Here is a 21,987-nt window from a genome sequence, read left to right as displayed (position 1 = left end):
TGTGGTCATTTAATAGTTACATAAAGGCAATGATAAGAGAAGTGCAAAAGAAGTAAATTAAATATGAATAGCCACTTGCATTAAAAACCTGTATAAATTGCAGCACACCACTTCCTGCCGTCCCCCCAGTCCATAAGTCTTGTGTCAGTCAATTGCGAGGTACAGATAGGAAAACTAAATGGTGGTATAGGAAACAGTGAAAAGGTTTAATAAATATTTCTGTATTTGGAATAAAATGTGAATCCTCCCCTTTACAAAGATACGAGAACACAAGTTTTACTGTTTTAACAAGGGCTATAATGTTACTTTTGCTTAAAGTAAATATTTTCAATTTAGCAAACCAAAATAACTTTCACATGCACCTCCCCAAATTTAGAGAGACTAGTTTGAAGAGGCATCTCAAGTATTATTATTGACTCTAAAAAACCCACCAAAAAGTAGGAACTTGGAGGTACTTCTAAGGACAATTCCAGAACTTAAAAGGATAAGTGAATCCACAGAACTGGAGTCTGGATGAGCTGATACTGATCCAAGCATAGCAGTGGAACAGGATAAACAAAACAAAAGAAAAAATAATGTTGGTTTCAAAGAGTTTCTTGAAAATGGATCCTGTAAAAAAAAAAGTTTTATTTGAATAGCTCACATGGTAAAATCAAGTGTATAAAATGTTGAGATATCTCAAGGGCATTTGGCATAGTGGGACATTATATTTAATACAAAAAGATTTAATATAAAAAAATTAAGAAAGGGTACTTATGCAATTAACCTTTAAATTACTCACTTGGTGTACTTGAAATTGACTTGGTAACAGGGAGACGTTAATGAAGGGGGTTGTTTCTGAGTTTATCTCCTAGGGCCGGTTTTTAGCTATTTAATAGTTCTATCAATAAACTAAATGCTGATAAAATCTTTACTAGCAAAGCTTTCAAGAGATAAAAAATAAGTTGGTACAGGTTGCAGTTATGAATTGAATCACTAATTAAATGGTTATTAGTTGTATGCAAGGTGCATTTTTGAACAAAATGCTGCCAGTACTTAGAAGGTGTAAAGCTTTTCCTTGAAGTTATTAATCGACTTAGTATGACTTCATAGTCACTGTTGATAGTTACCGTAGAAGGAGGTTTCTGTCAAATCTGTGGCAAAAGGAACTGATGTGATCCATAGGAGCATGCAAACACAGTAGGGAGTATAAACAGGGAAATGATTGTACCTAGTATTGATCCATACACTGGAATGCAGCATATATTTCTGGTGTTCCTGCTGCAATGAAGTCTGGTAGTTCTTGTGTGGCCTTCTTTAACCTTTCTCTTCCTAGAAGCAGTAAGAGCTGAATCTGCTGGTATTTTGAGAGGAGAGGTTAGGACTTAATAGGCATATGTGGATTGCTTCCTTGCAGAAAGAATGGTGTAACCCAGCTTCTGGGAAGTCATGTACCCTTTGTGAATAGATAGAGTTGGTCAGCGGATGGTTATTTAGTCACTTCTAAACCAGTAATCTGACTCTCAGAAATCCTGAACTTTATGGGATCTTTCCAGCTCGAGATACTCTCTAGTCAGACAGGAGAGATACTGCCTGTGTGCTCTTGTAAAACTTCAGACATCGGGTATTGTGATAACATTTTCTTTCAGGATTTCAGCTATCAGTGAGTAGTGAAGTGCCTCCAGAGAGCAGTTCAGCTGGCTCAAAATCTGAATTGTTTTACAGAATTACGGATGTATCTTAAAGTGGTCAGTCTGTCGACTAAATGCTCAAAGCTCCTAAAATAAGTGGGATGAATCCAAGCCACTTTCATGTCTAAAGCAAGCTAATCATTGGCTGTAATTTGAAAACTGTGTGTTTGAGGCTGCACTGGGGTGTCATATCCTCTCTGCCAGTTCTTCTGGTAGATATAATTTGCTAAACAAACAAAAAATTAAGGTTGCAAGTCAAATGCTCAAAACCTCACAAAGCTCAAATTTAGAATTTCCTGTCAGATGTTAAATGTAAGACTTTCTCAACCATTTCTAAAATCTAATGCAATCTGTATTATGAAAGCACCTGTGCAAAGACTGCATTTTCATAGGGTATTGCCTGAAGTCATATATTTTCAGTGTCTCAGGGCTGTGTGATGATACAGAATTTATATAGGATATATTCCTATGAATGACTAAGAGTTGAAAGATACTGAGTGTAAAGTAGGGGACTGCAGAAAGAAGTAAGATTGTGGTTAATACAATTGCATGTTTCTTCCAAGTCTTTTTGAAGAAAAAAGTCATAATGGAAATGCCATTGTTTCAGGTGACATGTCTCTAGATACTGCATCAACAAAAATCCTCTGTTTAGAACTACAGCAGTATTCCCTGCTGCTGAAATTGACCACTTGGTAGTGGAAGCGAGTTCACACCAAAATGGGTGTTTATTGCTTTGATTAACTTCTCTTTACCAAAGGCAAAAGGAATGCTGAAACTCAGAAATTCCATGTTGCTTAGGAAGTAGAGTCTAGCAAATGCCTGTCCTACCTCCTTATCAGCCACTTTGTCCTTATTTCTGTCTCATTTTCCACATCCTGTCTGTCTTCATTAGCTACAAGAATAATATGCTTTTTAGCTTCTGACATATTGTGTATCCATGTTCAAACTGTGCTGCTTAATCATACTTGATAAAGGAACAACAGGGACATTGAGAGACCTGGAAAGGTTTGGTATTTTTCCCTGTCCTGCAGTACCCGGGAGACGTGGCTTCAGGGAAGGCTCTGCTCAGCTACTGCAGCCAGAGGCAGCAAGTGTGGTTATGCCTCTGGGTGGAAGAGCTGTGAGGGGCTGTGGCATACTCACCATCACAGCACTTTCCTAAAGCTGCCAAATTCTAACCAGAACCTTTAATGTTGCAGTGCTGCCAGATTTTTAGCCTTTCTTACAGAAATGACAGAAGGTGGATTCCTTGTATGACTGCATTCTCTGCTAAATGACTTGGCCTTGCTCTAGGCTGTGGAACTGACATTCTCAATTACTAGTAGCTTTTATGTTTTTAGTTTAGCAAAAATACCTTATTTTCTAAAAAGAAAAAACCCAAAAAAAAAACTTCAGGAAAATTCTTATTTTGTATCTCTAGCTGACTTAAATTCACTCTGAGGCATGTATCCAGCGTGGAAAGCTGCAGGGGTTTTTAAGTTTGACCAAGTTGTGTGCAGTTGAAAGCCTTTCCATGGAAAGAATCAGTTCAACTTTTCCTATGAATGTCATTGTTTGCTACTAAATTAGGCTCTTGCTTTTAGCAGTGGACTTTAAAATCTATTACAGCTTTTCAAAATCATTTCTCATGGCTGGCTATTAATACTGGCAGAATTTTCTGTTACGGCAAAGCAGGCTGTATCCAGCATTCATCTTTTAAGAGCAATTCTGCTTTTAACAAAAGTGTTTAGTAATGCAAGGGTGTCTTCATAACACATGATGATGTTCAGTTTGTCAGCCATATAGGCCTGTCTACTTACTTTGCACAGTTCAGATCTTTTCACACTGTCCATCAGAGATGAAAATATTTGAGCAATTTGTTAAAGTGGTAATATCATGTGCTAGAATGTGGTGTGGATTCCAGTATGGAATTCATACTGGATGGCTAGTTAGAAAAGATATGGATGCAGAAAATTCTGGTTTCAGTTTAACAAATAATCCTTTTATTTCTACACCTCATATTGAGAAGACTTTCTCTGTTTGCCACCAGCTCCTTGACTTGTCAGGATCAAGCAGGTGGGTGGTTCAGAGAACCTTATTACAGAGCTTCTGCTCACTACACAGTTCTCTCTGGTACAGTCCTTAAGCTAAAAATAGGTACATTTTAATAATTCAAAGATAAATATAGTACCTAAAAATTGCTAGGTGTCAGGACAGATTTTCCTTTGTACATTTTAACTACTGTAACTTGAACAATCATATTGAACTATGATTTGAATAGTACTTACTGTAGTTGCTCAAAATCTTATAAGGTTATTGAAGAACTGTCTCTCTTTAACACCATCTAGTACCATAGGTAGTATTTATCTATACTAAGAATCTTACTTGTGTGTGTTTTCCCTATTAGCAAGCAGATCTGATCTCCCTGGGGAAAGTTGTGTTGGCTTTGGCTTGCAATTCTTTATCAGGAATTCAGAGAGAGAATTTGCAGAAAGCAATGGAACTGGTGACAATCAACTATTCCTCTGATCTGAAGAATCTGATTTTGTAAGTTTGCTTAATAAATCTTTTAAAGGAACTTGCAGCTTTTTTTTACGTATACAAATGCAAACATCAAATGGTATTTTTAGATGCAAGTAAGATTACAGATAAATCTACAGTTGAGTTGTCTGCATGGTCAGTGCACTGTTAAACATTGATATAAATTTTTTTTGTATAATGCTGGTAAAGCTCTTAGTAAGAATTAGGAGTGTAAACAAAACAAGCGTTTTAGGTTGTCTTCAATACTGGGTTTTATTGTGTGTTCTCTGCAATAGCAATATGCTAGTCTTATCTTACAGTTTCAGAAGGTACTGAGAAATGGCACATTGCCTTTTTGGCCAAAACGTTGAGTGCTATTTTTTTCTGGCTGCTTATTATTTTAGTGTAGTTCCAGTATAGTCAGCCTTTTTTCCCTTGCATCCTGAGTGGGAGAAGTAGAAGTCTTTGCTCTTTCCCTCATTTGCGTTACAGTCTGAACCTGCATCCTTCTCTCTTTTTGTATTTATTCTTGCTGTTTGAGTGGGGTGAACTGCACAGTTCCATGAAAGTAAGCTCCTGTCTTGTTTAAATAACTGACTTGATGTATACATGCAAATTAACATGTATTTTCCCTGGTGGTATCTTCTTTTAAGAAACACAACAATTGTCAACTTTGTGTGTTAAATTTGACCAAAAGTCAAATAGTTATAAAATCATAATGGAATATAATCTCTGGCATTTGCAGGATATAATCTTTTGGGGGTTGGGTTATTTTGGCAGGTATTTGCTGACCGACCAAAACAGGCTTCGCAGTGTAAATGATATCATGCCTATGATTGGTGCACGATTCTATACTCAGTTGGATGCTGCTCAGATGCGAAATGATGTTATAGAAGAAGACCTAGCAAAGGTAAATTATCTTAGTAATTCCTGCAGAAAGACCAGTAGTCAGTATTCCTAGAGCTGTACTTTAAAAGGGAATGTTTTCTACTGGTTTCTGTTGGCTTTTTTTTCCTTCTGTTTGTTTATTAACCTGAGTAATCTGCCTGAAGGCTTGACAACTCTAAGCTTGGGCTTTTGAAACCCCAAAGCTTTGAGAATGCCTAGTTTTAAGATGTCCTCAGCTGTGCTTTAACTGAAGTAACATCTTCATTTCTAACCAGCAGACTTGGGGAAATGATGTTCTTTATAGCATGGTTAAAAATAGCATTCTGAGTAAATAAGGCCATGTATGTAACGTAGATCATGACATACATCATGTATATCATGTAATGTATGCTAAAGGTTATACAGCCACAAATGTTGCCCCTTAAATTTTTAGGTTTGCATTTTGGTGTCCCTTTGCTTCTCTCATGTTTTCTTTTCCAAATGAATTCTAATTCATGGAGACATCGTGTTCAGCTTTCCTGAAGTGTGCACTCTTGCTGTGGGGGCCTGGTTAGTTTGTGGTGTTCAGTTAAGGTATCAAGTGGTAGCTGTAAAGGAAATATGTACTTTGTATCAGGTTGGAGTGTATTTGTTCAACAGGAATGAGTGTCTGTTAGTCAGAAGCCACTGACAGCAGGATTTCTAGTGGGAGGTTAGAAATAATCTCTGAGATACATTACAGAATGCTTACATGGTCCTGAAAATGTGTGGGATAGGGTATTACACAAGGATTTAATCAACTCCTGTGATTCCACTCCATTATAACGCCTCATTGAGAACTTTTTAAGAGACAGTAGGCCAGTGGTTGGTATTCTGATGGACTCAGTTCTCTTGATTTCTACGCTGTTGTCTTGTTGGAGAGCAGTTTTCCCCTCTGTAATGAAAGACGCTGAAATCTATCAGAAGCAAGGAGCTGTAGAAGAGCCAGGCAGTATCTATGTACCTCTAGATGCTGGGTGCCTACTTTATCAGAATCAACTACTAATCCTTCTCCAGTGGTGTTTAAGATCATTTCTTGTTAAGGTGGCCTATGTGCCTGCACAAAGCTGGGCAGATGGACTCTCTCCCATAGCGAAGATGGAGATTGCCCAGTGATCAGCATTAAGATTTCTGTATTTTTAGTCAGGTTGTTTGTAGCAGTTGCTTATCATTAGCAGGTGGGCAGAGCTACTACAAATTCAAGTTGTTGCTTAGCCCCAGTTTGGCAATAACTGCTTATGTGGCAGTGATAAATACCACTTCTTAATTAGCTTTCATGCAGTAACTCATTTGTACTACCACATCCCCTCCATTAACATCAGAGCTACAGTATCCCTTAAGTCTAGCTTAGTACCATCTCTTCGTTATTGTCCCAAAGCAGATCCTGTGGAGGGAGTATTGGAAAAAGACTAGCATGTGTGATTTATTTATTTTTTTTTTTTCCCTCATGTTGTCCAAGCATGCACTCATCTGTAGCTTAGGGACTTCTGATGCTGGGAATGGTTTGTATGCAGTTAATATCTTCATAACGCTCACTTTTCATAGAGCAATGACCCTATTATGCTATTCCTTTCCTTCCTCACTTGTATATTCATCATATTGATGTAGTAGCAGCCAAAGCCTCAGTTTATCCAAGCCCTGTGGAGAATATCTCCCTCTTTACAGGCTAGTAAGCCTGCAGAGAGGCCACCTGGAGACTTAGTGCCTGTGTTGTTGCTCAGCTGTGTCACCATTGACTGGGAATCTGCAAGGCAGTGACCTTCACACAAATGTGGTTTTGGCTTTTGTGTATTTGACCACATACCAAAAAATAATTTGGAGGTTAGACCAAATAGTAGACCTTGGCTAGCTGGACAAGGTTGGTTTTCCATGTCAGTTTATTTAAGTGTAGCAACTGCTGTGATACAAGCTGTTCTCCAGTGTGTTTTTAGACTATAAATAGAAATCTGCAACCCATAGGTTGTCCAAGGTCAAGCTGTTATCACCTTGACCTACTTTATTTATCCAGCTGTGCACAGTAATCTACTCAAGACTGAATTAATTTGAAATCAATATGATCATGCATGGAATGAGATGCATCTTAGCGTGAATAATGTTGTAGAGCTGAGCCGTTGGAGAATGTGAATAATACCAGGAGAGAATCTTTTCCTGACAACTTTGATTTACACTGTGAATTAATTTTTTGTTTAATGTAAGCTAGGATGTTACTGTTTTTACTGCATCCTAAGTGATGTGGAAAAACATACTAAATCAACTTCCAGTTGCGTATATTCTAAACATCTATAATTCTAATGTTCTGCCTCTGTGTGACCTCGTTGTCCCTGCTTTATTTCTGTCACTTATGGACTCAGCATTTATACTCTTTTAAGACTTAGATTCTAGCTGTTTTGACTTGTTTCAAAATTATTTCTTCAATCAATTATCATTTGAGTATTGATCCAATGATATTATTGCTAAATATTTACTAATAATGGCCTACAAAGCATTTCTGAAAAACAAATCTGGTAGACTGTTTCTTCTCATCTTTACCTGAAATAAGGTGGTGTACTGCATGCTTCTGCATATCTTGGTAACTATGTTAAACTATGAAAAACCCATGTTCTTCTTGTTTAACTTACTATATTTTAGCATACCTGTGAGTATAGGATGGCAAGAGACTAGACTTGTATTTCCACAAAGAAATAGATTGCTCGATCCAGTTCCTGCTGGGGCAGAAAGGTATCATTAGCTGTTGAATCTTCATATTATAATTTGAAGAGCTAAAATGAGCATTGGACTACTGATACATAAAACAATGCATTTGATCTCTGTCTGAAAAAATTATACCCTCTTCTTTGAATAAATAAGTCTTTATAATTGATAGTGCTTCATTGGCATTATTACCATGTATCTTTTGCAAGTAAATGTCATAATTTTGTTTCAGAAACTCTTAATAACCTTTTTCTTGTTTTCTAGGAGGTGCAAAATGGAAGGTTGTTCAGGCTTCTAGCAAAATTGGGAACAATCAATGAGAGGCCAGAGTAAGAAATACTTGTTTTTATCGTTTAGAGTATGTAAAACCCGGTTTGCAATGCACTGTTTCTTCCTTCATAAGTTTAAGCTAAACCTTTTTCCCCATATTTGCCCCTGGTGAAAATGAGTATTTCAGAAGCCCTGAGAAAAATTAGATAAGCGACTTTGACCAAAACTTTAAATAGACAAGAGAAGACTACAAATAGTTATGCCAAAGTTGCTTCATTGTATTTAGTATGGTTTCACTCAGCAGTCTCTTGTGAGCGGCAGTAGTTTTGGAGGAAATCCATAGCTTCCTTTAACTGAAGCAAAGGATGTAGATACTGGTTTTAAGCTAGTGAGTTTTCACCTTGTTTTTTTTTTATTGACTAACTACATCAAAACGAAGTGTTCATGGTCTGTTTTCCATCCTTTTGCATAAACTTAGAGTTATGTTTATAATGCAGGCTTCTAACATTTACGTGTTAAACTTGTTGCAGATAATTTTTGCTTTCTTCTGTTGCTTTTCTGTGGCTCTTGGAAGGCATTAGCTTTAGGTGTTCAAGCAGCTGAGAAAGTTTTTGAGTATCTTCTGTTACAGTTGTCTTCTGTTTGTGGCAGGGGAAGACTAATTGCAATTGATAACAGGTAGATCAGTGGTGCAGTAAGACTACTCAGCTGACGTTGAAGTGTCATTTATATCTGTGGGGTTTGGTTTTTCTTAACTGACTGAGCTTTAATATGAGCCTTTGTTTCACACCAGGTTTCAGAAGGACCCAACATGGTCAGAAACTGGAGACAGGTATTTACTAAAGCTCTTTCGAGATCACCTTTTCCATCAGGTGACAGAAGCGGGTACTCCTTGGATTGACCTCAGTCACATTATCTCATGTCTTAACAAGGTACACTGTACTTTGGTTAGCTTTTAAACATTTGTTAGTGTTCTTTAACAGAGTATTCCACTGCAAAGTAAGCTGACATTGCAAGGTTAATGCCATTGGTTTAGCTGGCGGTTATTTTTCCCATTTCGGATTAAAACCATGTATTCACTAAGCTAATATTCCAACATCTATGGCTATTTTAAATAAAATTAGTACATGAATATTAAAAATTTGTTAATATAGCATGAGCTACAGTATTAACTTTTCATCCTAGAATGCATTGATTACTGCGGATAAGCAATGCTGGTCCCTTTATGCTACTCTGGTCTTTCAACACAGCATAAAGGATCCATAATACTCCTTTAACTGGGGAAGGTTTCTGCTGATAGTTATCACAAAGGATGGTCATAAGGCAAGATCCATTCCTAAACTGGAATGACTAGAGTAGGAGACTGGAGGGAAACTGCAACAGAAATTTGTGCAAAATCCTTACCGTTTAGGACAGTGCTGGAAAATTTCTGAGACTTAAAATGTTAAGTCCACTTCTGTAATAACTTCCCTAGCCTCCCCAGCCCTTTGTTTTCCAAGGTTGACTTAACAAAGCTATTTGCAGTTTTCTAAGAGCTGCACCACTAGCAAAATTTTATCTGAGCACTCTCATGATTAATAGCAGATGTGTGAGAGACCACAACATCTTCAGTAGATGAAGAACATGTCTTGTTCCATAAATTAAGAAGTACTTGAGCTGATTATTTTTTTATTGGTAGATCAGCTTTCAACTTACTTTACATTGTTTTGCCAAGCTTCACTAATTCATGGGAGACTATAAGATGCTGCTACTTTTTTTTGTTGTTGTTTTTGTAGCTGCTTGGTAATTTCACTTGCTCTGTAGAAAATGGTGATGCAGACACTGACAATACAGTTTTAGTGCCCAATATTTTCTTTTCTAGGATTAGGATAGCCAACTTTCCCTTCCAAAGAAAATGGAATATGTTCAGATCCTTTGACGTGTAATAACTGTACAGTTAAATCTTTTTTTAAAATTGTCAGGGTTTCTAACCTCCTATTAGACCACTGCTGTGCATTTTTTAACCTCCTTTTTATCTTTCTGGTTGGTGTCTGTAATCACTTTAAAAAGGACATTAAAGGGATTGAGGCTAAATCAAAAAGAAAGCATGTTGACATTCAAGTAGGCATTGAAATGCCATCATGATTTGAAAGCAGTGACTCATACAGTACTGTAGCAAGAGGGGACAATCCTGAATTCATAGGTCAGGTAAGAGACAATGTCAAAGAATGCCTTGTTCTATAAATGTTCATGGCTTCCCTTTTTAAACAGAGGCTCTTCTCTTTTGTGGTTGTGGGCTCAGCACACAAAAAATGTAGGGCTTACAGAACTCTCCTTTGGAAATACACTCTAAAAAGGGATTCAGAAACTACAGAAGTACTAGAAAAGTTGTATGGACTTTACTGCTACTTGCCAAAAGCATTCTTTTTGAATTAAAGCTACTCTGTTGTTAAAAATAAAACAACAAACAACAAACCTTTCTTTTCGATGGGGTGTTTTGAGCATCTTTGCAGCTGAGAATACTGATTTATGCCTCCACAGGGGGAGAGGAAGATAGCCATAAATATTGATGTTTCTAGTTAGCAGTGTGGCTTTCTTAATACAGGTTTTCCATGTCCTACATTATTAAGGTAATTGATTTGTTGTATGATGCTAATGGGAATGAACAGTGGTCAGTATTTCACAAACACCTTAATAGTGTTAATATTTTGTAATGGATGTTGGAAGACACTGGTGGTTTTTTCCTACTCTACAAAAATTAGAAGCTAATTGGCTTGCTTTTTGTCCTTCTGAAACTGTTTGCAAAGCAGGAGCTTTAAAATGTGGAGGTTCCAGCTTTTAATGTTACGCCCAAAACATTACTTTAGATGACAAATGCAAGAAATTTCTAACTCGCTGTCACAGCAGCTAGTGTCACATCTCTGTGACAAATGTAATTGGTTTTCTATTCAGTACAACATTTTATAATACATGTAGTTGAACCTGCTGGGGTTGTATTTCCAAAGAATGGATTGGTAGCGTTATATCTCACTTGTCTCTGCCCTGCCTTTGTATTGGAATAAGGAAGACTGTGGTGGAAATATCAACGTATTGACTAAAACAAAACTACAGAAGTTCTGCATTATAAGAGAGTCTAGCAGTTCTCTACTGATGAACATTTCTTGCAAAGTGAGAAGAACATAGGAAGCACTAATGTAATGGGCTTCAGCATGTAAAGCAGGATATTCCTCTGTTAGAAATTAGGATCTAATGGTATATAATAAATAAGGTACATATTAAATTTGAGAAGTCAGAACAAAGCATGAAAAGAAATGTGGAACAAATGTTGATCTTCAACCTCAAATTATCCATTTGGTTATGGATTACACCAAAGTAATTTTTTCTTTCTAAGGGATGAAATGTACCATACAGCTTAGGAGCTATAGGAACTAGTTTGTTCGCAGTACTACCAAAAAAGTGAGGATTGGGTTTCTACCAGACTACCTGGGGCTGATCCATCGGTTATCTCATTTTAGAGTGGTCAAGAAGTAAATTACCTACCCTACATTTAGGCTTGTGGATCTTACGTGCAAATGTAATGTCAAATTTAGTTTTGTTCTTCAGGAGGTACATGAAAATTCGGCCTGGCTTTCTACACAGGGAAATATAGCATTGCAGGATTATTAGCTTTGGGGAAAGGGAAGAAAACAATTGTTGTCTAGTCCTAAGGTCTGGAATGTCCCTCAGGTTAAGACCAAAATGTCTCAATTTTTTGGCAAGGATGTTGTTGTGGTGCAATTCAGATCCTTCCTTTGTGTCCTGTTAGCAGATTTGAACTGCACCATAACAATGTACTTGCCAAGAAATTGATTGCTTTTGTTGTTGGGGAAATGTTTTGCCATTTCTTTCACACTTCTTTTATTTTATCTTTTGCATTCTTGTTACAGTTAGATGCTGGTGTGCCAGAAAAAATAAGCCTCATTTCCAGAGATGAGAAGAGTGTACTTGTGGTAACTTACAGCGATTTAAAACGCTGCTTTGAAAATACTTTTCAAGAACTGATTGCAGCCGCAAATGGTCAGTTGTAGTATTTGCTGAAAGCATGCAGGACATTGCTGAGGAACTTAACCAATAGCAAATTGCACTACAGCTGAATTGTTGTTGTCATCTCATTTCACATTTGGGAAACAAACAGGAGATGAGCAAAGCTGCTTGCACTTCAGTCAGGTACACTGTTACTTGAAGGGAAGAATGTTTCACTTATCCTAGAGCTAAGGCTGCCATTGGAGGCTTTATCTGTGAAGAATTTATTTTAGATTAAGGAACACATCAGGTGCATGATGTTCCTACTTTTATTTTTTCCACTTGTATATGCACTAATTTTAATTTTTTTAAGACTTTTCTGATCTCTGAAGTTTTGCCACATTGTATACTTAAGGGAAACTCTTTGCAAGGACATTTCTGGGATACATTTTTGTCACTGAGGATATAGCAAAATTTATTCATTTTTGATATTATTTGCACCCAGAATAGCATAAAGGACCAGGTAAATAATTTAATAGAAATTTCGTTCTATTAATGACCGTTTAGTTCGTAACCTCTGTAAGAGTGTGTTGTATGCAAGCTCTGTATGCCACCCACTGTTAGCTCAAAGAAATGTGAGAAGAAGAAACATTTTCAAACCAGTCAAGTGAAGTATTGGTGAATTGACAAAAAAGGAAAGAAAGTCCCCTGTCATTTGATTTAAACTTTGTCTAAGCGAAGTGACGAAAACAGGATAATGGGAAACATCTATAATTTAAGGAGCATATCAAACTTGCTCTAAACACAACCAGCGCCTTTTAAAAACTGTTTGTACGTTTTCCTGGTAGTCAGAAGCATTTACATTTATGCAATTTTTTTAATAGATTTTTTTTTAAAGAAATTGTTTCAATGCCTGAAGTTTCAGGAGTGTATTACTTTAGGTTATTTACAGTATAATTTTTGTATAAAGTTCTGTTCTTTGAACCACAGCTTTATTATGGTACGCTACACTGGATACAGATACAAAGACACTGTTAAAAGAAGACTAACTAAACACAGCAGTTGTCTGGCATCAAGAGCTTTTCAAGTTTTACGGCCTGAATCTGGAGGGATAATGATCTGCTGTGCCTTTGCAGTCACTGCTTAGCCCAAAGTAATATTACTTTTGCTAATACTCAACACATGAATATTCCTGAAGTAATTCAGTCTCAAAAGTCTGGAATTTTGCTCCTCAATTACCTTTCTAATTTTTGGACATGCAGTTGTCTCCAAACTTGGGTATTCATGGGATTTCTAGTTAAACACCTACACTTTGATACTGAAGACTGCCAAATATGTAGGAATTTCCTTTCTTAAAGCAGTAGTGAAGACTGTATCTATCCTTTCCCAGCACTGAATGTTTTAATAGCACTGGGTGCTCACCATGAAGAAAATGTGGAAACTCAAAAGGTCAGGACAGACTCTTAAGCACTTGCAACTGATGTTACTGACATCAATTTTAATAATTCTCAATATTTGTAGTTTTCAGAGAAGTTTTTAATATTTCTCTGTCCACTTTTATAAGCTTTAAAATGATTCTCCGCCTTGAGACTTGCATCAAGAAAAAAGCAACTCTCTTCACATCGAAAGCTTTGAAGACTAGGGACATGCTTTACACGTTTTAGAAAATGTGGTTGAATCCACGTTAGGTAGCATCAGTTGTTGAGTTTAAAAATCAATTATTGTTGCAATTTTAAAAGGAACATAATGTTTAATATTCAAACAATAACAGTTGCCAGAATGTTCCTTTTGATATAAAAGGAACAGGAACTTTGAAAAGTGAACATGCAGAACAGTCTTTTATCATTAGCTCATGTATTTGAGGAAAAGAGCAGCTGTCTTTTCTATGTTTTTTGACAAATCATATTGTAATTCTTTTGTACAAAAAAAGAAGTACTTGTATTCTAGAAGAAATATGGAATGCTTAATTTATAAGCGGGCTGAGGTTTTTTCCAGTATTGTTTTCTTTGAAAATGAAAGGGGATCATCTGTTCAGTTGTGGGGTTTGGGAACCTTTGAAAATTTAATTTGTGGACCAATATTTTGTGGAAGTGTAAGGCAGGGGTAAAATAGGGCTTGAATTCTCATCCTTTTTAGACCAGCACACCCTCTGCAAGACATGTCTAAATTGCAAACCTGTGTGTATTTGCATAATGTCAATTTGCTTCAGCCCCTAGTAACCTCAGGACTTGGTTTAAAAATAAAAAGGTAGACAGCTAATAAGTTTTCATACATAATGTCAGCCAGAAAATATTTGGTGTCAGGTAATACATAAAATTAAAAAGAAGTTGATCTTTGTTTTCTATTTATTTTATTTGGTCTGTATTTGGGAATGATTTGAACAGTCTGAAGTTCAGCTTGGGTGTTTTTTTGGGGAGAGCCCTTCTACCCCATTTAAATTCCATTTAGAAGGTTGTCCTAAAGTTGTAGTTTGATCCATTCATAGGAAGAACTGTATATCTGTATTTAAAAGAAGAGTCACCAGGATGTGCCCTCCCAGATGGGAAATTTATTTCTGACCTTCCTATTTTTTACAGCTAAAAGCACAGAAGGGACAACCTTTGAAATCATCTGATGTTGGTCATTTTAATTTTTGTACCTGTTTTAAATTCTGTTGCTGTATTTACTATATTGTAAATATTTTGTTGAGGGTACCTATGTATTTTTGATTTGCCCTTGTTTCAGTAATTCAGGTGTCAACTGCTTCCCCTAAAAAGCACCAGTATGTTAAGTTCTAATGTCATGATCCCAGTATGTGTTACTCATCTTTAATCCTGTTTTCATTGTTCATGTGTACAGCAGTATTTTTAATAAAGAATACCAGAAGTAACATGGCCTTATTTTGACAATGTGAAGTTCTGAAGTTTGAATCCAGGGGTTTTCAACTTTGGTGCCGGAATTTTATTTCATTCTGTCTCGTACTTCTTTTGTATTCATTCTGTCTGCAGTGCAGAGTTTAAGCAAACAAGAGTCACCAATTGTGTTTAGTGCTTGCCACTTAGAGTGTATTAGATATCCTAAAACTTAGAGATACTGTTCACTAGAATTGTATTAATGCACATTTCCTTAACTCCCAAGTCCAATCCCATCTGCTTCAGTTTGATCAGGCCTGCTTTACTCAATAAGCTCTACTTTTGAAAACTCCGCTCAAGTACCCTTACTTTCATGTTTATTGAGCTTTTTTTGCTCAATAACAAAGTATGTTAATTTCTCTGAGAATTTGCACATGGAGTCATGACTTCCTCATTTCAAGGAGTTCTTTTTCTGTATTTTTAACCAGCAAAGGTTAGATGATTTGCTGGTGGGATAAAATTTCCTATCCATCCAATCCCAACCATGCTTATGGAAGATGAATTTTTGTGTAATATATGTGAAATTGTCAATAGTCCCTGCACCTATTTAACATGGAGTCATTATCCCTTAAATTGCAGTGTTTTAGAAATGTTATTATGTAAGCTGCAATAAGTTTGATTGATGCACATATCCAGTCTCCAGTTTCCTCCTTAGTGATGTGGAGTAACAGCTACACAGCTCCCAGAGAAAGTTTCATCTCCAGTTCCTTCCAGTGCTTGGAGAGCCCCTCAGATGATCAAATGTTGTTTAGCACAGAGCACTTGACTGAACATCTCTGTGGAGGCAGCATCTCCAGCTTCAGGTGGATGGTGTGGAGATGTGGGGATTGTCCGAAGGAGATTCTCTACCGAGGCCTAAGGTGCTACCTGGTGTCACAGTAGCTTCAGAACAGGCTTTGTTGGGGATACCTTGCTCTGTTTGCTGTCCTTCTGTCTGTAGTGCATCTTCTAACTGCAGAAGGAACCAGGAAGTGTGGAGGATTGGGTGGATGTTTATCCATGTGCTGTTTTGTCTTCCCCCACCATGAAACCTTGCCTCTCCCAGAGGCTGAGCTGAATTTTTGCCTCTAGACAGCAGTTAAGCACTTCTTAAATATGCTGAACCTAGGGGATGTCACCCATACAAGGAATAGTGACAGGTCTCTGTCACCTTATCTGCTTTGCTGTGCGAGAAGCGTGCCTTCTGTGTGATTATTCCATGTTCTCCTTTGCTCGCAAAACCAGCCTGTGGGATGGATGTGTGCCGGATGTTTGCACTGCCCAGTGCTGACTTGTGTGCCACAGCAGTCTTTGACACTGGTAGAACTCTGATTTTTTTTTCAAAAGCAAACTTTATTATATGAATTTAGCAGTCAAATACATTATATAAAGACAGAAAATGCAAGACAAAATAGGAGTTATTCACATCTGAAGACACTTGGGGGTTCATATAAAAGTAATCTTTGTAGACCAGTTTTCTTAAATATTTATGCACAAAAAGCATATTTATATATTTACAGTGTGCAAACACGTCCTTTTGGATGCATCATCCTGTAACTATTTTTGCTCAATTCTAGTTACAAAACAGTTCTGAAACTTTTGTTTTGATCAAGGTCAAATACACTTTACCAACAAGAGACAGTGCAATAGATACTTAAAACTGATGATCTCTTGCACAGAGATACTTAGCTCAGAAGTAGTGGTACATATTTATTTTACTTGAATATCTAAGATAGTTTTTATTTGTAAATATGCAAAAGGTCATTTGCCTTAAAGTCTGTTAGTGGGTTACATTCACAGCTCTTTAGCTGAATTCTAAGAGAGCAAGAGATCATATAACATGTAGCATTTGAGTTAATATATATTTTAGTGGACCATGAGAAGCTGGGATTGGGCAGTAATTGATTTGGCAGATATCAGTGCTACTGCGTTAAATGTCCAGCTCTCATCCTAATACTGCATTCAAAGGTGAAAGGGAATGGGTGCATCCTAATGCTTCTCAAGCAAAGAACACTCCTGACCTTTCTGAGATGCTATGCAAAAGTCTGTTGGAAATGAATGATACATTTTTATTCCTGTACATACTGGTAACTTAACATGGAAATTTAGCTGTCTTCATAGAAAAGCTGCCCTAACTTTACAGGTTGTCTTGTAATTTCTAACTAATCTCTTCAAACTCTCTAGTGATCAATTAAAGTGTATGCAGTCTAGTAGCCATCCTGTCTTTTAGACAGATTCTCATAAATAAAATATAATCAGTGCAGTGTTAGAAGGTCTGTGAGGTTTTATGGACAGAGCTTGGCTTTAACCTATCTAGCTTGTGGTTTGGTTCCAGTGTGTGCATGTTGGCTTACTGACAAAGTGCAAAACTTCAATATTTACTTGATTTCAGCAGGACTGTCCAAACTGAATTGATATGTGTTGTTACAGCCCTGGATCTGGTCTTAGTCCTCCTCTATCCTTGCCAATTGTGTTTAGCAACACATTTTAAATCCTTGCATTGCGAGGCTCCCTACTGCGTCTGCCATCTGGAGCAGTAAGATCCATACAATGCCCCATCCCCAAGTAGATTATTATTCAGCTTCCCCAAGCATCAGCCTTCCCACAAGTTTCTCAAAGTAGTTCTCATTAAAAACTTAGTTTGTGGTCTGTTTCTAGTTTCTGTCTTCTTGAAGAATCCTTTATTTTCCAGCAATAGGATGCAAATACCTCAGTGCCTGGTGCAGATTCCCGGCTCTGTAGGGCTCCCAGCTGCCTCTCCCAATCAGGACAGCAGTGCTGCACCCAAGTCTGAGCAGAGGCTGTAATAATGACCATCCAGATTTTCCTGGATGCAGAAGCACTCGGCATTTTTAGCAAAAGCTATTGGTGTTGAGCATTTGGGAAAGCTGAGGTTTAAGCAATAATATTTTGCTGTATTTTGAATATGTGTGCCGCAATCTGTAGAAAAGCAGATCACTGTGATTAAGCCAATGATAACTTCTTAAATTTTATGGTAACTAAAATAATTTGGGTCTAAGTTTTTAACTGACAGTGTTCCATAAGAACCTGCGTGTATAATCTTGGCCTAGAAGTACTTAAACTGGTGGCTGAGAGTAATGGACAACAGAGTTGTAGTCAGGAGGAGGATGGCTGGCTTTCATTTTCTCCAGCATCGCATAACCATAGGTGTATCTTCGCTTGGAGTCACTGAGCTGGTCACAGCTGAAACTGCAGAAGCTTCTTGGCTTGGTTATTCCAGAAAGCACTGACTCCTTGCTCCTGCTGGCACCTTTAATGCTGTAATAGAGCAGTGATATTGTGAGCTTTCTTAACATGTAAAGGTTTTTGTTTTAGTGACTTGAGCAAAGCCAGGTCACAAGAAGCAGCTTTGTTTATTCTCACATGGTGGGAGGGGCATTGATGCAGATGGACTCGCTCAGTGGGAGTGCAGGCCAGAGGAATGAAGGAGCCCTTCTGTGTTCCCTGTGAGTCCCCTTTGGAACAGAGGTGCTGTGAGTGAACATCACTGTTAAAGGTGTTAGTGTTCATTGTATCAGTCTTGCTGCTTGGGGGGAGTACTTGATTATTCAGCCTAAGCTCTAATTGCTCATTTGTGGCAGGTGCTGGGGAGTGAAACTTTATTGCAGGGGGAAGTAGTGGGCAGTGTCTGGCATCTCTGCTGATGCCGGGGTGGATTTAGATCCCCACATCTAAATGTTTCTTCCTAAGGGAATAGGGGTTTTTGAGCAGGAGTGAAGTGATGAAAGGTCTCAAGCCTTGAGGCAAAAGTAGAAAACTGCTAGTGTCAGTGTTCCCAAAGCCTAATGCTGGGATGAATTTCTAATATAAATGGCTGATGTTTGTGAGGAAGGGCATGAGGTCTGGCTATCTCCTCTTTTTTTGGCTTCTTTTGGCAGCTGCCACGAACTGCTGGTTTGAATTAGAGTTTTCCTGTCCCATAAAAGGACCAGTTATCCTTTTATAAGATGCCCTTTACACAAAGAGAGGTTTAATGTCTTCTCTGTGAAGCCACTTTTAAAGACGCTGTTTGCCTTACAGCACTTTCTCACCCATATTCAGAGATCACAGTGCTTAAAAGGGCTCTTCCAATAATGAAGAAAATTAAGGCAAAGAGAATTTTCACACCGTTGAACTTGGATTCCAGAGATTTATCTGTAGACAAAGGACAAGCCAGAGCATTCTTCCATCATTGATTACATGTGAAATCCTAAAGTAAACACATTGGACCACAGTGTCTAAAATTAGATTTCCTCCCCTGTATTTTTGTAAGTTCATGGACAATCCACCCCTCTCCATTTATAAGGTCAGGAACATTGGCAGCTCTCGTCTTGAATTCCAGAGAAGACAGAGCATCTGTTGAGGCTTTCAGAGCCTGGGGTTTTGCTTTTCATTTTGTTTTGCGCTGTTAGGTCTTTAAGTAAAACTACAGAAATAGTAGCACAGGACCGTTCATGATTACAACAGTTCCTTTTAGATGTCACAGTTTCTCAAATTCTTAACTCACAAGCCTGTGTGGTTTTTTAGGGAGTATGGTCTCTGTCTTCTGTCCTACTGGGAAACTGGAAGGTCCCCCTAAGATGTAGTGTCCCCATTACATTTATTAGTAGGTGAATGGAGTTCATGAGGAGGAGCCCTCGTGATGAGGATTGCAGATGCATCCCATATTTTTATATTGCATCTGTTGGCAGATGGAGAAGTAATTGCCTTGGGATAAATTCCGTAACTATGACAAGGTTAGTCACAGATGCAGTGGACTTTTTGTGATGGGTTTTAAGAGAAATGCTTCTGTGATTTACATTGTAATTGTGAGTCTTCAGGAGCTGGCAAAAGTGGAGTGTGCATGAGAAGTTATGAGCATAAAAACCATCATGCTTTGATCCTTTCATCATCATCAGGCTTTTGCATCCTGAGATTTTTCTTGTGAGCTAGACTTGGCTTCTGCTTTAATAAACCTTCATACCAGTAGAGCTGCATCTGTTAATTTTACCTGGAATGCACTGCTGTACCTGGGCATGCATTCCCACAAAGATCTTTGAGAGAGCTCAAGAGATTTTGGCATCTGTAGTCAGGCTTCAATTTGAGACTGAGTTTACAGTAAGTAGAGGCTTCTCTAGCTGCGGACTATGTTCTTGCCAATCTAGGAATGTAAATTGGAGACTGTATTTAATTGGTCTTTAATTGGGATTGTTTGTTGGAGGAAATGGCTGCTGGTTTCCTGCCATGTTCAGGACCAGAGCGAGATTAGAGGCTGGCTGCAGCTCTTGAGATGCTTGTTCCAGCTCATAGGAGGTGGGATTCTTGCTGTTTTTCTGGCTTTGCAATTTACACTGACTCAAGGGTTTGCCTCAGCCCAAGGATTTTGGCTTACTTGGGTTGGGCTTTTTCACCAATAGTGAAAAGCTAGAAAAGGGTTGCAGTTGGCGTCCTTTCCACCTGCAAAGGAGCATAGCTCAGAAGATTGCCCCCAAACCTTTCTACTGGGGTGTTTTTGCCTGAGGCCTTGTATTAGGAAAACCTTACTTCTCTTCCTTCTGTGCAAAATATCATTTTTCATCTCAGTGGCAAGTCTGAGACGTGTTGCAGCCATTCATGTTTTGCTCTCCTGGCCACCACCTGGGCCTAAGGGGCTCACCAGCATTTGGGCTGTTGCTCTTTCCTATAGTGAAACCAGGGGTGAGCTTTGGCATTAGTGCCTTTCCCAAGCCAGCAGAAGTGGAAGCCCAAGAGGAGGGGCCTCGCTGGGATCAGTGGGGTACCCCTGCACTGTCAGGCTGGCTCTCCGCTCTGCTCTGCCCTGGGCCTGCCTCTCAGGCTGGTCACACTGAGTAAGCACTACTGCACATGCTGTAGACTCAGGAGAGATGCTGGCTCTCTCCTGCAGTCAACTGATCAGTTTCCTCTGAAACAAACCCTGGGTGTGCTTCTGGAGACAGGTTGGATGCACTGGGGTTGGCTCCTTCCACCCTGTGCGGTGCTTCAGCTCTGCCCAGTCTGAATCATCCAATGCTTTGTTAGAGCGAAGGCATCTAACCACAGGTAAGCTGCTGCCAAAGGGAGCTGAAACCCTTCCTCAGCCTGGTGCTGGCACCAGCTGCCCTGACAGTGAGCTGCTACTGCTCACTCAGAAACTCTTCTGACAATCTGGCAACCTGAACCAACTCTCTGCAAGAAAAACCAAGGTGAAGCGTCAGCACAAGAGCGAGCACAGGACAGCAGAGCAGCGTGCCTGAGATGCAAGGGAAGAAGCAGGACTGTACATCTGCTTAGGTCAGTTTACATGTCTCAAACCCCTCCAGGCTCCACCTTGACGAATTTTAGGGGTATTTATTTACTGCTCTGATTAATTTTAAGTAAAGGATGCTTAGCTAAGAAGCTGCCACTTTTAGGAATGTGTGCAGACTGAAGGGTCATTGCCTGCATTCACATACATGAGTGCTTTTTGGCACAGCGCTACGGTACCACTTGTTTAGCTTGCAGGCCAGATGACCTTGTGTGATCTCAGTCAACTGCTCTGTTTTCCCAAGGATTTATGTTCTATAGCCACTGTTCAGTCCAATCATTTTTTCTTATCCAAGCATTCATTTTCCTTCTGCATTTGAAAATCCCCCTTAAAGCACTTCCAGAGGGTTGCTTGGGACACACTCCATACATTTTCTGCCATGCAAAGAAAAATGCATTTCATAAATTTCATTTGGGGAGGTTGCCATGTTGCCCCTGTGGCTGACAGCAGCCTTCTGAAACACCCAGAGAAAAAAAAGAGTTAAACCACTTCTAGGGAACATTCCATCCTTTGGAACCCTGTAATATCCACATACACTCCAAGCTCTGTAGTACCTGCCTCCTCCAAAGACAGCACGCCTCAACAGAGCTGAAGTACCAAAAATTGGCTGAGGAGCCTATTTTCTGAAAGGTCAAGGCAGGAGAAAGGGTTTCCCAGCATTTGTTTGGAGTGGCTTGTGCTGCCCTGGCTTTGCCACGCATGAGCAGTGCTGCACTGCCGGCTGCTGCCAGCAGCACGTTCACCCAGGCCGTGCTCTCCAGCCGTGTGAGCGGCTGTGCTCTCCTACACGTATTTCTGTGCCTTCAACCCACGGCCT

General features: G+C 38.8%; 2 protein-coding genes across 9 annotated transcripts in view; one reads left to right on the top strand and one right to left on the bottom strand.

Moving 5' to 3' along the window:
- Positions 1 to 21,987, top strand: part of PAN3 (poly(A) specific ribonuclease subunit PAN3) — a 96,934-nt gene that overhangs the window by 64,349 nt on the left and 10,598 nt on the right. For 5 of the 7 annotated variants that reach the window (XM_042014186.1, XM_042014185.1, XM_042014179.1 and 2 more), the window contains 5 exons: positions 4,057 to 4,196; positions 4,950 to 5,079; positions 8,031 to 8,095; positions 8,830 to 8,968; positions 11,942 to 14,886. In XM_042014186.1, the coding sequence (XP_041870120.1) occupies positions 4,057 to 4,196; positions 4,950 to 5,079; positions 8,031 to 8,095; positions 8,830 to 8,968; positions 11,942 to 12,082 (615 nt within the window). In that variant the 3' untranslated portion in view covers positions 12,083 to 14,886. Of the gene's footprint in view, positions 1 to 4,056; positions 4,197 to 4,949; positions 5,080 to 8,030; positions 8,096 to 8,829; positions 8,969 to 11,941; positions 14,887 to 21,987 lie in introns of those variants that run through there. The other 2 variants (XM_042014180.1, XM_042014181.1) reach the window with 2 other exon arrangements.
- FLT1 (fms related receptor tyrosine kinase 1) overlaps positions 16,369 to 21,987 on the bottom strand; it is a 109,109-nt gene continuing 103,490 nt past the window's right edge. For both annotated transcript variants that reach the window (XM_042014178.1, XM_042014177.1), the window contains exon 30: positions 16,369 to 18,166. In XM_042014178.1, coding sequence (XP_041870112.1) covers positions 17,965 to 18,166 — 202 coding nt within the window. In that variant the 3' untranslated portion in view covers positions 16,369 to 17,964. The remainder of the gene's footprint in view (positions 18,167 to 21,987) is intronic.

Source organism: Corvus kubaryi, unplaced genomic scaffold (genome assembly GCF_017639235.1).
Source record: "Corvus kubaryi isolate FWS band 111438036 unplaced genomic scaffold, C.kubaryi_AGA036_p1.0 split1-65, whole genome shotgun sequence".
NCBI lineage: Eukaryota > Metazoa > Chordata > Aves > Passeriformes > Corvidae > Corvus > Corvus kubaryi.
The sequence above is the reverse complement of the archived record's forward strand: the minus strand, read 5'-3'. Positions and strand labels throughout refer to the sequence as shown.